The following is a 16,539-nucleotide window of genomic DNA, read 5'->3' on the forward strand; positions in this document are numbered from 1 at the left end:
TTTTTTTGATTTATTGTAGAGATGAGGTCTCGCTGCCCAAGGCGGGTCTCGAACCCGCGGGCTCAGGCAATCCACTCACCCCAGCCTCCCAAAGGCGCGGGATTACAGGCTGAGCCACCGAGCCCGGCTTACTATTTTTTTTTTTTTTTCAGTTAGAGTCTCTGTCGCCCAGACTGGAGTGCAGTGGCTGCTCCCAGCCACCGCAGCCTCGACCTGCTGGGCTCCAGCAATCCCTCTGACTCAGCCTTCCAAGTAGCTGGAACTACAGGCGCGTGCTACCACGCCTGGCTAATTTTTTGATTTACTGTAGAGATGAGGTATCGCCAAGTTGCCCAGGCGGGTCTCGAACCCATGGGCTCAGGCAATCCATTCACCTCGGCCTCCCAAAGCGCAAGATTATAGGCTGAGTTACCGAGCCCGGCCTACCTTACTATTTTTACAAAACCAAATTTCACAGAACAGAATTAACTTTTTAACTATCTAAGGCAATTTGTCAAATGTAATAAATTTAAAATAATTCCCAATTAGCTCAATAAAAGGCATGTTTACCTATAATCTCAGCACTTTGGGAGGATGAGGCAGGAGGACTGCTCAAGTCCAGGAGGTTGAGGCTGTGGTGAACCATAATTGTGTCACTGAATGTCTGGATGACAAACCGAGACCCCAACTCAAAAAAGTATGTTTGGTGCCAGAGCAGTTATTTATTCAAATATTTTTAGAAGCTGGGTACAGTGACATGTGGCTGCAGTACCACCTGCTTGAGAGGTTAAGCTAGAGACCACTTAAACCAAGGAATTCAAATCCAGTCTGGGGAACACAGTTGAGGTTCCATCTTTTAAAAACAAAACAAAAGAAAAGAACCCCCTCCAAACATTTACAGAGCCTCTACCACACACCAGCAAAAATGTATAAAGTGTACTCTGTATATAATCTCTGGTTCTTTTACTCAATACATTATCTTTAGATAAATCAGTTCCTCCAAGAATACCCTCAGACTTCCCTTCACCACATCATTATTTATATACTCTGAACTCAAAATTAACTTTACTGCTCAATTTTCCTTATATCATAGCAAGTAGAATCTACAGTTGAAGGCTAACAATGAATTTTTGTTTAAAATGCCCAAAATTATTCTAAATACCATTATAATAAAATCTCTAAACAAGTAGCTCCTAAATAGGGACCACAATAATGTCTAGTAAATATCAGATAATAACAATTGCATGGTATTTTTTCTTATCCAGATTAGTGAAATTAAAGAACTGCAAACTTCAGGGCGGGTATGGTGGCTTACGCCTATAATCCCAGCACTTTAGGAGGCTGAGGAGAGAGGATCACCTGAATCCAGGGGTTCAAGACCAGCCTAGGCAACTTGGCGAGACCTCATCTCTACAATAAAAAAAAAATTAGCCAGGCATGGTGGCGCATGCCTGTGGTTCCAGTTACTTAGAAGACTGAGATGGAAGGATTGCCTGAGCGCAATAGGACAAGGCAGCGGTAGCTGTGAGTGTGCCACTGCACTCCAGCCTGGGCGATAGAGTGAGACTCCAACTCAAAAAAAGAAAAAAAAAAAAGACCAGCGATATCAAAAAAATCTTAAAATAATCCAAGAATAACTTTGGAACAATCTTAGCTCTTTATATGCAACCAAATACATACTTTTCTTTAATCCCTATTTGACACTGACTTCACATTATCATGATGATCTCCATTATGAGACACAAAAATATTTATAAAGGTACTGACTTCAATAATGTTAAACAGCACTCTTGGATTACATAGTTATGGCACAAGATAGTGCTTTCTCAATAAATAGTAAGGGGTTTCTGTACTTTAAGGAGGAAAAAAGCTGAGTGCAGTGGCTCACAACAGTAGTCCCAGGGGTTCGAGAGGAGCTTGGCAACTTGGTGAGACCTGGTCTCTATTATTAAAAAAAAAAATTAGCTGGGCTTGGTGGTGTGTGCCTGTGTTTCCAACTACTTGGAAGGCTGAGGCAGAAGGATCGCCTGAGCCCAGCAAGTTGAGGATAAAGTGGTTGTGAACATGCTACCAGAATTCAGCCTAGAGACAGAGTTAGACTCCAACTCAAAAAAAGAAGCCCTTTTTTTTCTTCCCTAAATAAGTCTCGTGTCCCTGGACAGAAAAAACATTTATGGGCAGTACTTTTAAAAAGAAAGACTGAATGTTTATCATTATTCTCCTGTAAAATATTTCTACTAGGACATGTTTCCAAATCCTCTTAAACAATCAAAAATGCTATTACAGGCCGGGCTCGGTGGCTCAGTCTGTAATCCCACGCCTTGGGAGGCTGAGGTGAGTGGATTGTGTGAGCCCGCGGGTTTGAGACCCGCGCGGGCAACTTGGTGAGACCTCATCTCTATAATAAATCAAAAAATTAGCCGGGTGTGGTAGCGCACGCCTGTAGTTCCAGCTACTTGGAAGGCTAAGGCGAAAGGATCGCCGGAGCCCAGCAGGTCGAGGCTGCGGTGGCTGGGAGCGGCCACTGCACTTCAGTCGGGGCGACAGAGTAAGACTCCAACTCAAAAAATAAAAGAAAAAAGAACCTTGGGGTGTTATGGGTTTCTTCCACAATTTTCCATCTAAGTACCTCCCTGGATTATTGGGGCTTACTGAATTTGCTGAAGTGTGACTTGCTAGATGTTGAATGTTAAGTGTTACACTGTTAAGTATTTCAGGCTTTTCTTTGTTGATGTTATAGGAATCTTTGAAACAGTTATTTACCCAATCTAAAAAATATCAGTCTGATTGATAAACATGAGATTTGTAAGCTCACACCCTCAATCTCCCACCCTTATTTATTTACCTCTTCATTGAGACTCAGAGCACTGAGCAGGGAATCCAGATCCTCAAACTCGGCATAACCAAAACCTTTCAACCGCTCTGGATTGTTGGGTTCACGTGGTAAACGAACTGCACTGATCTAAAGGTGTAAGAAACAACAACAGTTTCCCAATGTTCTTGTTTATTTGCCCTTTTTAATCACAAAAACATTATGATATATGCAACAAATATTTTTAAACATGAATTCAGTGTTTTCCTTGTATTCCTGATTTGCTTCACTCTACATCACATTTCTAGGTGCTTTTCAAGAGCAACTTTCCATTCCATAATTAGTTTAGCTGCTACTCTCAATATCTAGGTAATTACTAAAATTTTTACACTCACATTTAAACCTCTAAAGAATTCCTTAATCGAGTCTTCTGTGACATCATAGGGCAGGTTCCCCAGAAAAGCAGTGTAGGGTGGCGATTTAGGAAGACGGCTCCGGTCGATATTGGGTTCCCGAGCAGCCCGTGGAGCAGTGGGAAGGATGGAACGGTCGATTGGAGGTGCCCTATACACGTCGTCATCATTACTGTGCCAAGTGGTTGAAACTAGGATAGAGAAGGGGATATAAGAGATTAGAGGAGGCCAGGTTCAGTGGCTCAGCCTGTAATCCTGCGCTCTGGGAGGCTGAGGTGAGTGGACTGCCTGAGCCCTAGGTTCGAGACCCACCTGGGCAACTCGGCAAGACCTCATCTCTACAATAAATCAAAAAATCAGCCGGGCGTGGTAGCGCACGCCTGTAGTTCCAGCTATTGGAAAGCTGATGCGGAAAGATCACCGGAGCCCAGCAGGTCGAGGCTGCAGTGGCCAGGAGCATGCCACTGCACTCCAGTCTGGGCAACAGAGTGAGATTCCAACTAAAAAAAAAAAGAAATTAGAGGAAACTTCCCTCACTATCATCATACAACAATAGGACACATGTTAACTGCAAAGGATTAAACATGCTATATCAAGAAACAAATAGGTGGAGTTCAGTAGTAAGGGCACTTTAGAAAGAGAAAATGCAGCTGGGCTCGGTGGCTCAGCCTGTAATCCTGCGCCTTTGGGAGGTTGAGGAGAGTGGATTGCCTGAGTCCGCAGGTTCAAGACCCGCCTCAGCAACTTGGCGAGACCTCATCTCTACAATAAATCAAAAATCAGCTGGGTGTGGTAGCGCGTGCCTGTAATTCCGGCTACTCGGAAGGCTGAGGCAGAAGAATCGCCGGAGTCCCACAGGTGGAGGTTGCAGTGGCAGGGAGCAGCCACCGCACTCCAGTCTGGGCAACAGAGTGAGACTCCCACTCAAAATAAAAAAAGAGAAAATGCTTCTGAAATGCTAACATCAGAATAGTAACTTTTTTAAAAAAGAGAGAGAAATCAGTATTGTCTCTTTGTTTCTAAGTATTCTGATGACTTTCAAGGCCCACGTGCTTGTTGACAGAATTATGACCTCTTATTCTTTATGTAACAAAGAAATAACTATTTGTGAAACATAAACACTGTGTGGCAGGCACTTTACATTCATTATATTTCATCTTTTTAAACAATTTTGTGAGGTTGTTTCCCATTCTACAGAAAAGGAAACTCAGATTTCAGATAGTAATTTGCCTACACTCATAGCTAGTCAAGCAGAACTAGGATTCAATCCTGGGTCTCTCTCACTCCAAATGTATTTACCCACTATTAACCAACCTCATATTCTGAATGTTAGGATGGAGAGTGTTTTCTTTATGGTTTGTCATAAAGAAAAAACTTCCAGCTGGGCTTGGTGGCTCAGCCTGTAATCCCGTGCCTTTGGGAGGCAGAGGTGAGTGGATTGCCTGCACCCGTGGGTTCGAGACCCGCCTGGGCAACTTGGTGAGACCTCATCTCTACAATATATCAAAATGAGCTGGGCGTGGTAGTGCATGCCTGTAGTTCCAGCTACTTGAAAGGTTAAGGCGGAAGGATTGCTGGAGCCCAGCAGGTCGAGGCTGCGGTGGCCGGGAGCCACCCAGAGTGAGACTCCATCTCAAACAAACAAACAAACAAACAAAAAAAACCAAATAAACAAAAAAACTTCCCCTATAGCTCTGTCCATGAATTTGTACTTCAGATACCAACACTCATGAAAAGTATAACTTACATCAAGCTTCCTGTTCCCACAAATTACAAAAAGAGGTCACAAGAAAAAGTATTATTTCAGTATGCATTATAAGTTTTTAGAAAAAAAACAGTGAGTAGATTTATAAAAAATGGCTCCTGATGACCCCTGGGGGTCCTCCCTAAAGACATAGCTTGTTCAAATGACACCATATGGCTCTCCTGTATATTTCTCTGTAGTCACTATTCTCAGTTCTTTTCTTCAGATCATTTTCATTTACTCAAGGACATCCTGACTTCACACTAACATCTCCTAGAACTCATTATTCGTTGGCTCTGAATAGTTTATAGATTATACTGAAACAACACTTTATGAGGACACTATGGAATTTCAGACTTAAAATAAATTTTAAAAGATAATCTAGTCATTACTTTTAAAATGAAGAAAATGCTGGGCACGGTGGCTCACGCCTGTAATTCCAGCACTTTGGGAGGTAGAGCCCTGCCTGAGCCCACTGGTTCAAGACTTCATCTCTACAATAAAGCAAAAAATTAGCCGGGCATGGTGGCATGTGCCTGTGGTTCCAGTTACTTGGAAGGCTGAGGCAGAAGGATCCCCTGAGCCCAGCAGCTCAAGGCTACGGTGGCTTTGAGTGAGTGTGCCACCGCACTCCAGCCCGGGGAGAGAGAGTGGAGAGTGAGACTCTAACTCAAACAAAACACAATAAAATAAAGTACTCCTACTAAAAAAACAAACAAAAAAACAGTAACTGAGGAAAGTCTGTTAATGCAAAAGCAAAACCTAACAGAGTTCTCCTGAATGACCACTTCAGTCCCCACTGCAAAGTTTGACAGCCTAAACCTCAGAGCCTATAAAACACATAAGACTGGCTGGGCATGGTGACTCAAGCCTGTAATCCCAGCACTTTGGGAGACCAAGGTGAGAGGACTGCCTGAGCCCAGGGGTTCGAGACCAGTCTGGGAAACTTGGCAAGACCCTATCTCTACAATAAATGAAAAAATTAGCCAGGCGTGGTAGCACGTGCCTGTAGTGCCGACTATTTGGAAGGCTGAGGTGGAAGACTAGTCAGAGCCCAACCAGTCGACGCTGGGGTGGCCATGAGTGTGCCACTGCACTCCAGCCTGGGTGACATAGTGAGACTCGACTCAAAACAAACAAACAAAAAACATGTAAGACTTTAGGTGCTACAAAAGATCTTTCCTAATTACAATGATGTGAATTATTATGACACAGGTTTTGTTCAGAAGACAACGAAAATGCCAATATGAAGACAGAAGAAAAATTACCATCTCCTTCCAGGTCATCTGTTTCATCAGCCCAGCTGACTGGTTTGGGAACATAGGTGCTTCCTCCACCAGTCCCCCCATCCTCAGCCAGAAAGTCTGTTAGGGAGATGGTCTTCCCCTTCTTATTCTTCTTTTTTGCTGTTTTAAAAAGGCAAGAGAAATATTATCCACAACTACTCAGGTATTTAAAGTTGCACAATGCAATCTTGTTAAACATAGTTACAAAGAAGGCAATATAAAGACTCAAAGGATTGGATTATGGCATTTATATGAAGGAATACCATACAGACGTAAACAAGGAGAAAGCACAATATAATGGCACAGAAAGAAGAATCCAACAGCAAGTGAAGACATCTAAAAGTTACAGAACAGGCCGGGCTTGGTGGCTGCAATCCCAGCACTTTGGGAGGCCAACTTTTGTCTGAGCCCGTGAGCTTGAGACCAGCCTGGGGAACTTGGTGAGACCTTGTCTCTACAACAAATCAAAAACTTAGCTGGGCATGGTAGCGCATGCCTGTAGTTCCAGCTACTTGGAAGGCTGAGGTGGAAGGATCGCCAGAGCACAGCGGGTTGAGGCTGCAGTGGCCGAGAGGCATGCCACTGCCCTCCAGCCTGAGACTCCAACTCAAAAAAAAAAAAAAAAAGTTGCAGAACACATATTATATGTAAACACGTTTATGTATGGAAAAGCATCTAGACGGATGCTCAACAGTCCCTTTGGGAAGCATAACTGGGGTGGGGACAACCTTTTTTTCCTACCATATATTCACTCATTAATCATTTAAAGATCTTCAATTTACCAACTACTTCTGTTTGGTTACTACATTCACTGCTCCCTGCATACAAAGGCAAATAAGACAAAATTCCTATCCTATATGATATATTGTATATGGCACTTTTGAGGATTGTTTGATACTTGTAAGATAATCATGTGGGGAAGAAATCACAACTATCAATTTACAAAAAACAAAGCCTCACAGACTAAATGAAACACGAGACGTCTAAGCTAGAATGAAAACCCAGGTATTTTCATACCAAGGCTAGGAGGGCTCTTCCTATATACCACAGGGATCCCCACCTCTAAGAGGTTTATTATGGGTTCTATGGCAGGTAGCTGTAACAATGGTAAAAAGAACACATTGTTATTTGAAAAAAATGATCTTCTTCCCTATATTAATACTTCAGATGAAGATATGATACTAAAAGGAAAACACAAGAAAACCCTAACAGCCAACACATTCAAATGTTTCCTGTGGTTATGAAATACTTAGTAATCCCCAAATGGCTCCACTCAGTGAACTGACACTGGCCCTTTCTACCCAGTACTCAGAACTTCTGAGATGGCACCAACCAGACTAATTCAAAAGAGCAGAAGAATCCAAGATCTAGAGCGGGTCATCAGCAGCCGCATGATCAGGAGATAAGCAAGTAACTTTGTTGTAAGAAAGATCAGCTTCAAGCCGGGCTCGGTGGCTCAGCCTGTAATCTCACACCTTTGGGGGGCTGAGGCAAGTGGACTGCCTGAGCCCGCGGGTTCGAGACCCACCTGGGCAACTTGGCGAGACCTCGTCTCCACAATAAATCAAAAAAATCAGCTGGGCATGGTAGCGCGCGCCTGTAGTTCCAGTTACTTGGAAGGCTGAGGCAGAAGGATCGCTAGAGCCCAGCAGGTTGAGGCTGTGGCGGCTAGGAGCGGCCACTGCACTCCAGTCTGGGTGACAGAGTGAGACTCCAACTCAAAAAAAAAAAAAAGATCAGCTTCATGGCTTTTATAATCTTGAGTTCCTCCTCCATGTTCCAGTTCTCACCTAATTTTTAACCCAAGAGGACAAGTACCTGGAACTTGATACACGATTTATCTCAACAAAGTTGTTCTCTACTCAGTATCTGCCTTTCTTTTAAAATTCAACTTGCAGGAAACAAAGGTAACCTGCTTGCTATGAATGTTACACACAGCCTTTGGACACAATAACACTCTGGTGTATTATGGTCTCAATAAGCAAGCCAGATGAAATTTTAATAATAATTAAAAATAATAAATTTTAACATGAACAAGACATGAGACTACTGAGGCTTACTTTAGCCTTTCTCATATCCTTTAATGCAAAAATAGTGCCTGGGATTAGTATGCTACTAGGAGGAGATCCTTACCCTCATGGGGCTTAATCTAGTGTCATCAGCTAATATCCAATTATTAACCTGTCCTGCCACTGGGAGAATAAAAATAGAACTGGTGGTCAGTATAAACAATGAGGTCAAGTTCAATCTAAGAACATAAGAATTTGTGTAAGATAACACCTTTCTCTTTGTTCTATATACATATCTTATACCAAAACAGGAGAATCTGGAATTTACCCGCCCTTTAGTCTGATCTGGCTTAAATCAACTTTGTAGATCAGGGTTTCTCAACTCTTACCCCTTGACTCTTCTGACAAACAAGTCTCACTCTTCTTTAACATTACTTGAAAATTTGTAATAAATTAGAACACCTTATGACTGAAAAACATTAAAGCACTCCTAGTTTAAAAATGTCTTTTAAAATCATCCATCTTCCCCTCCTCTCTGATTGTCCCCTCATCCACACACACTCTAAGAAATCACTGTTGGGCCAGGCACGGTGACTCATGCTTATAATCCCAGCACTTTGGGAGGCTGAGGAGGGAGGACTGCCTGAGCCCATGGGTTCAAGACCAGCCTGAGCAACTTGGTGAAACCTTATCTCTACAATAAATCAAAAAAACTGTCCAGGAGTGGTGGCGCATGCGTGTAATTCCAGCTACTTGGAAGGTTGAGGTGAAAGGATCGCCTGAGCACAGCAGGTCAAGACTACGGTGGCTGGGAGTGTGCCACTGCCCTCTAGTCTGGGTGACAGAGTAAGACTCCAACTCAAAAAAAACAAAACAAAACAAGAAATCACTATTTAGTCTTTTAAAAAGCAGGCTATGATTTCTTCACAAGAGCTCTAACTTATTTTACTCAAGCAGCAGCACTGACTCAGTCACAATATAAACATCAAGCCGGGCTCGGTGGCTCAGCCTGTAATCCCAGCACTTTGGGAGGCTGAGGCAAGTGGATTGCTTAAGCCCGCGGGTTTAAGACCCACCTGGGTAACTTGGCGAGACCTCATCTCTACAATAAATCAAAAGTTAGCCAGGCGTGGTAGCGCGTGCCTGTAGTTCCAGCTACTTGGAAGGCTGAGGCGGAAGGATCGCCGGAGCCCGGCAGGTCGCGGCTGCGGTGGCCGGGAGTGGCCACTGCACTCCAGTCTGGGTGACAAGAGTGAGACTCCAACTTAAAACAACAATATAAACATTAGATTTAAAGGAACTAGCTCCTGAAAAGCAAAATCAATAAACCTAAAGTGGGGTGCCAGTGTTTGTTCCACTCCATTTCGATAAACTGAGAAAAAATGTTATCTAGAATCCTCTATGCCCGTTGCTCTGCCAATGCTCAGGCCCATTACATGTTTAGGATCCCGATATTCCTCTCTGCTGTGTAAATTAAGCAGTGTTCAATGCTCTAGGTTTACCAGTCCTTTGCCACAATGATTCACCAGGCCCAACTCCTTTTTCTCTGACTCTTATGTGAATGGTTAAAAAGTTAATCACCTCCCCAAATGTCTCAATTATTGATACATGGACCAAGGAGAAGAAAACCACACACCTCAAGTTTTATACACTCATAAAGTCTAAATGGAAGATCTTTTAAAAAAAAGCAGCATTGGTTGGGGTGCGGTGACTCACACCTATAATCCCAGCACTTTGGGAGGCCGAGGTGAGAAGACTGCCTGAGCCCAGGGGTTCGAGACCAGCCTGAGCAACTTGACAAGACCTCATCTTTACAATAAATCAAAAAACTAGCCGGGCATGGTGGTGTGTGCCTGTAGTTCCAGCTACTTGGAAGGCGGAGACAGACGGATCATCTGAGCCCAGCAGGATGAGGCTGCGGTGCCGTGAGAGTCCCACTGCACTCCAGCCTGGGCAACAAAGTGAAACTCCGAGTAAAAAAAACAAACAAACAAGCATTCCTCCAAGTTTTACTTACATCTAGAAGTCCTTAAATGGGACAATACATTTGTGGCCATCTTAATAAATAAACAGGATTTGTTACAACAGATACTAAGATAATACAACTAATCAGCTTAATTCTTAAGTCAGGGTTTCTCTATTTCAGCACTACAGACATTTTAGCCTGGGCAATTTCTTGTCACCAGGGCTATAGGATGCTTACCAGTATCTCTGACTTCTCATTAGATGCCATTAGCAACCCACCTACCCCAACTCGTTGTGACAACCACAAATGTATCCAGATACTGCTATATGTCCCTGGGGTTTGGGATGACCCACTGTTCTAAGTGATGTTTTCAATAAATAAACAAATGAAAAGGAAATGCTTTTTTGTTCTTGTTAGTTTTTTTGTTTGTTTGTTTGTTTTTTGAGTTAGAGTCTCACTTGGTCGCCCAGCCTCGCTTGCTGGGCTCCGGCAATCCTTCCGCCTCAGCCTTCCGAGTAGCCAGAATTACGGGTATGCACTACCACGCACGGCTGATTTTTTGATTTATTGTACAGATGAGGTCTCGCTGCCCAGGCGGGTCTCGAACCCACGGGCTCAGGCAATCCACTCACCTCAGCCTCTCAAAGGTGCGGGATTACAGGCTGAGCCACCGAGACCGGCTTGTTGTTGTTTTTTTTCTTTTTTTTTAGTTGGAGTCTCACTCTGTCGCCCAGACTGGAGTGCCATGGCCGCTCCCGGCCACTGCAGCCTCGACCTGCTGGGCTCCGGCGATCCTTCCACCTCAGTCTTCCAATTAGCTGGAACTATAGGTGTGTGCTACCACGCCCGGCTAATTTTTTGATTTATTGTAGAGATGAGGTCTCGCCTGCCCAGGCGGGTCTCGAACCTGCAGGCTCGGGCAATCCACTCACCTCAGCCTTCCAAAGGTGCGGGATTACAGGCTGAGCCACAAAGCCTGGCTTGTTGTTGTTTTTTTATGAGTTAGAGTCTCACTCAGTCACCCAGACTGGAGTGCAGTGGCCTCGGCCTGCTGGGCTCCGGCGATCCCTCCGCCTCAGCCTTCCAAGTAGCTGGAACTACAGGCGTGCGCCACCTTGACCGGCTAATTTTTTTTTTTTTTAAAGTTATTGCTCAGGCAATTCACTCACCTCAGCCTCCCAAAGCGCTGGGATTACAGGCTGAGCCACCAAGCCCGGCTGAAAAGGAAATATTAAGTCCTATATAAAGTACACTAGCAGAAAAGTGACTGCAAGAAACTAAGTCTTCAGTTATCAGGCTGCAGTAGATATAAAATAGTTTATTTTTCTCCTTAGAATGTTTTCCTATTACCATTCCTCTCTATTAGTAATAAAAGCACCAATAGCAGATATGGGAGATGATAAAATCTGTACAGACTGGCTGCTAGTTATTTCCAAACAGAGACTGTCTTATAGTCCTATAAGCAGAAACACTTTAAAAGTGCAGCTTTACTTCTGCATCTTCCCTGAACTCTTACTCAGGAAGGCAAATTCACAGAGCCCTTAATATTCAGATGAAACTTTGGCAAAAAATAAGCTTCTTTAATTATTATCTTGGAAGCTTGAGTTCCACTTATGTTACTGGATTATCAGCTCTTCTGAATGTTTTAGTGACTAAGCTAAGAAAGTCAGAAGAGTCACAGAAATCTGTACAGGAATGGTCACAGATGCATCAATTGCTACAGCCAAAAGAGAGGAAACAATACAAATGCCCATCAACTGAAATGGATAAGCAAAAGGTACTATATTCATACAAGAGTATTATTTGACAATAAAAAGGAGCAAGTACTGATACAGCCTACAATATGGATGAACCCTGAAAACATGCTAAGTGAAAGAAGGTAGTAAAAAACGACCATGCATCATATACTATCTAAACAAAACGTTCAGAATAGGCAGATCCATAGAAACAGATCAGTGGCTGGGGAGAAGGGTAGTGATCAAAATGTTCTGAAATTAGATAGTGAAGACTGCTGAACATCTCTGGATATATAAAAACCCACCAAACTGTATACTCTAAAAGGATAAATCTTATGGTGTATGAATTACATTTGAATAAAGCTTTTAAAAGTGAGTCCTGACAAATTCTTCAGAATGAAAACTACTTTAATTAACAAATTTCCTACACCAACAATATTGTATAAGTGTAATCAATGCACCCTAAGAGTGCCTAGGCTGGGTGTGGTGGCTCACAATTGTCATCCCAGCACTTTGGGAGGCTGAGGCAGGATGACTTGAAACCAGTAGTTCAAGACCAGTTTGGGCAGCATACCAAAACTTGGTTTTAACAAAAACAACAAAAAAGAACAGTGCCTAGAATTGGACTAATTATATTGTTTAGATCCCAGCCATAAAAAGATGTTTCATACAAAGCAGTATCAAAATGCTGACAGGCTTTGCCTTATTGCACTATACAGATAATCTCCAACTTATGATAGGCAACATCATGAAAAAACCCATTCTAAATGAGAAAATCCTAACTCAAAAATGCACTTAATACCCTGAAAAACCCACTGTAAAGCCAAAAAATCCAAAATCAAACCACTGTAAGCTGGGGACTGTCTATATAAGTTCAACATAGTATAGATAAAGACTAAGAATCAATAAACGCCATCCTCTTGACCCCAGTGTTCAGCTACATGACTTCTCTTCTTTGTGCCCAATTACTTCATCTTGACACAACAGAAGAAAAATGCCACACTGCCTTTTCCAAAGTGGCTGGAGCTTGCTTGTTAAGTGGAGCCATAAAAGTTTAACTTCTAGCTTTGGGCACTTTTCCACCATTAGGACCACAGCAGTGTGTGTAAACATAAGTGTACATACACAAACTTAATTATAAGCAGACACTTAATATACTTATAAAAGTCAATTCTTGAGTACATGTAGTAGGAAGTTTTGAGACTAATACAATACAAATTCTACCTCAAGCCATATATACATGGCTTGTGAATTAGATCTCAAAGTTATTAAAGGTATATATACACATGTATAAATGAACATACTTTTCAATGATATTACTTAGAAACTGTTTTACTATAATTGACACCATTCTCTGTATTTTGTATTTAAACTCTCATAAGCAGTTTTAGTCTTGGCCTTCTGAGTCTAGTTATCCAACTCGCAAAATAACACATGGTAGAGAATGGGATTTCAAAATAGGCAGTGAACATATAATGGCAACCCTTGAAGCCATTTAACTATAAGGGTCAGCACTGTATGAAAATGGACACTATCCTCTCCCCAAATAAACAAACAAGATGCCACATATGATGGCATCTTCAAGTGTTATGCAAATGAAAGGCCCCTGCCTAGCTTGTAACAAGTCTACTGAAACAGCCACAATGAAAATTTAAGAAAAAGTAAAAATCTCACATTTTTAAGAAGTAACCCTGGATGAATTCGTCAAGTTTACTAGGAATTCAAACTACTCTCATTCAATAGTTCTGAGACACTTTCTGTTCCTGAAGGTCAATCTATAATGGGTCACACTGGAAACTGGTATTGCTGCAAATCATTTTTTGGCTTCTTTAACAGTAAAAGAGACTTATGAAGCTGTATCATGTATTTTCAAAGAGAAGACATAAGATCTATTTCCAACATCTTGGGAATATCGGTCACTCAACAAAGTCGATGCAATTGGAAAAGATTCAAAGAGGGGAAAATTTTTTTGATACATCCCAAATTCTTCAAGGGCAGACTGTAAGATGTACTCTTGTGCTCGGATACTGGCTAAAAAAATTACTGAAAATAAATCAGAGATGAGTGTTTTCAAAGAGGTAAATACAGAAGAACAAAGGGGGATTCAACTCAGCAACATGAAGGACATGGATTGTTATTATGTCTTCCACCTCTAAAAATCCCAGAGGTTATGGAGACGGGAAATACAGACATTTCACTAAAGTATGATGCTAAATTGTCAAGGTGGCAAATCCAGAACAAGTAAGTACTTTAAAAACGAAAGTTTAAAACATTTAGTAATTTACTGGCCCACAGAAGAAAAAATTTTTTGTAAACCTCAGAATATGCTTTTGGGCAGCATCCCAAACTGAAGATAGCATGTTGGTACCTCCAAGTTGGTAAAGGAGTCAGGAGTCTCAAAGATTTTGACCTTGCTATACCACCTAGAAGCAGTGTGACCTTGGACAAGTCATTTTTCTCAGCTGAGAAATACCACTGTCTCCCCACATTACTTCACAGAGGAGCAAATAAGACAGCAGACATAAAAGTGCTTGGTCAATTGTCAAAGTGCTGCACCAATGCAAGGTATTTTGTTCAAATGCAACTCAATTCCCTCAACATTTCCCAAAGACAACCATAACCCTTAGCTCTCTTGTAAAAACAAATTCATTCCCGGGTGACTAGTGTGTCCAGACATAGCAGTTCAAAATATGTTTTGCAGAACTCAAGGATATGCCAGAGGAAAAAAACTATTTCCCCCCAAAACTAACGCTACAAGATATTATACAGCTCACAGCTGCTCAAGTCCACCAGAAAGTAGACTTGTATGGCACTGATATTCTTCCCTCAAGTAAGTGTAAAAAAGGCAACTCAAGCGACTAGTAAGCAGTATTTTAATAGCACATCCTGGTAGTCGTACAATTATCTTATTTAAAAAAAAAAAGCTGAACTCTACCATCGAAGCCATCAAAATTCAATCAAAATGGAAGCTCCGTAAAAGCAGGGACCTGATCTTGCCATGTATTTTGCGCGAAGTAAAAATGTATTGACTAAATAGGAGAAAAAAAGCCTAGAAGCGAATCTCGGTGACCATGCCAGCTTCTTCTCCAAACACGTGGGCGCACCACACTGGATTCCCCACCCCCACCAAACTCTCATAGCTCGGATCTCCAAACCTAACACATGTGCTCCTGGAAAAGTATAGGGGCCAGGCCGCACTCCACAAGGGGAAGAGCATTAAAGTAAAAGGACATACAATAGCGCAACACAGCCACATAAAAGCTTCCCATCTGGACTCTAGCGCACGCTTTTCAGGCGCGCCCATCTCCACTACCCTGGGCTCTCCTACCGCGCACGCGCACCGCTGCCTTCCCCCGCCCCTCCACCGACCCGAGACTGCGTTCTAACTGCCCCCCCCTTTTATTCCCCTGCCCCCACTCCCGTCCGCAACGGCCTCGCGCCTGGGAGACCTAGTCCAATGTGCTCTCGTCCGCGCGCCAACCGCCTCCTTCCTTCCTCCTCGCTTCACGCGGGCACAGTGCTTCACGTCAATGAAAAGGCCTCGCGCCTCCCGTAGATCTTTCTGCGCGTCCTCCTCGCTCCAATTCAAGTCAGAGTCCACCATTACTGCCTACTCCAACCTCGCGCGGACGGGGTGAAAAGGGTGCGAGGGGGGGAGGGAAAGGACACCTTCCCCTCCCCCCAAACATCCCGAGGCGATAGCCTAACCCGGCCACGCCGCCAGCTTGCCGCAGCCCCCAAGTTGGAAGGCACCCAGTGCCGCCCGCTTCCCGACTCCAGGAAATCAGTGGATCAGGCTCGGAGGGTGGTTTCGGAGCCCGGTACTTGGCCGCGCTCGGCCGCTCGCTCACCTGAGGCCGCCATGTTGGGAGAGGGAGAGAGAACGCAAAGGACCCGGATGAAGCGGTCACGTGATTATAGCGGGCGCGTCGGGGAAGGAGACGCGAAACTGGAAGGGGGCGGGGAGGTGAGGACGGACACAGGAGGCGGGGCGGCGCTGCTTTAGGTTCGTAAAGCAGCGCGCAGTAGCGGCGCGGCGTCCGACGGGAAGACCTGCGCGACATGTGGCCAAAGAGGTGGGGCCTGGGCTGTCGCGAAGCCACTCGCGCTTTACGTAGGGCCACGCGCGGACGCGGGGCGGGGCCTGGGCCCGGGCGGATCTCGTGATGGGCGGACTTCCGGCCGCGGAGTCCGCGGGGAGGGCGGGGCTGCCTTTGCTACTTCCGCTTCTGCTCGGAATGTGGGCGGGATGGAGCTTGGAATCCGTGTGCGCCAGTTGATTTTCTGGGAGAAAAGATTCTGAGTTTCTTTTTAAATCTCTTTTGGGAAGGGCAAAACAAGCCGTACATCCGGTGTAAGAATGGCTTTAATTAGGCGTGTTTAGAAGGAATGAAAAGGTAACAGAGGCCGGGCTCGGTGGCTCAGCCTGTAATCCCAGCACTTTGGGAGGCCGAGGTGAGTGGATTGCCTGAGCCCGCGGGTTCGTGACCCGCCTGGGCGACTTGACGAGACCTCATCTCTACAACAAATCAAAAACTAGCCGAGCGTGGTAGCGCGCGCCTGTAGTTCCAGCTACTCGGAAGGCTGAGGCGGA

The 16,539-nt window shown here is 43.9% G+C and overlaps 1 protein-coding gene across 5 annotated transcripts in view; it reads right to left on the reverse strand.

Annotated features, from left to right (window-relative positions):
- EIF4B (eukaryotic translation initiation factor 4B) overlaps positions 1-16,130 on the reverse strand; it is a 34,583-nt gene extending 18,453 nt beyond the window's left edge. For 4 of the 5 annotated variants that reach the window (XM_008067293.2, XM_021717207.1, XM_008067292.2 and 1 more), the window contains exons 1-4: positions 15,797-16,130; positions 6,217-6,354; positions 3,187-3,395; positions 2,825-2,941 (exon numbers count right to left, since the gene is read on the reverse strand). In XM_008067293.2, the coding sequence (XP_008065484.1) occupies positions 2,825-2,941; positions 3,187-3,395; positions 6,217-6,354; positions 15,797-15,809 (477 nt within the window). In that variant the 5' untranslated portion in view covers positions 15,810-16,130. The remainder of the gene's footprint in view (positions 1-2,824; positions 2,942-3,186; positions 3,396-6,216; positions 6,355-15,796) is intronic. The other variant, XM_021717208.1, reaches the window with a different exon arrangement.
- Between the last annotated feature and the right edge of the window lie 409 nt (positions 16,131-16,539).

The sequence above is a fragment of the Carlito syrichta genome, unplaced genomic scaffold, assembly GCF_000164805.1.
Source record: "Carlito syrichta isolate Samal-C Ts95f unplaced genomic scaffold, Tarsius_syrichta-2.0.1 Scaffold309471, whole genome shotgun sequence".
Taxonomy (NCBI): domain Eukaryota; kingdom Metazoa; phylum Chordata; class Mammalia; order Primates; family Tarsiidae; genus Carlito; species Carlito syrichta.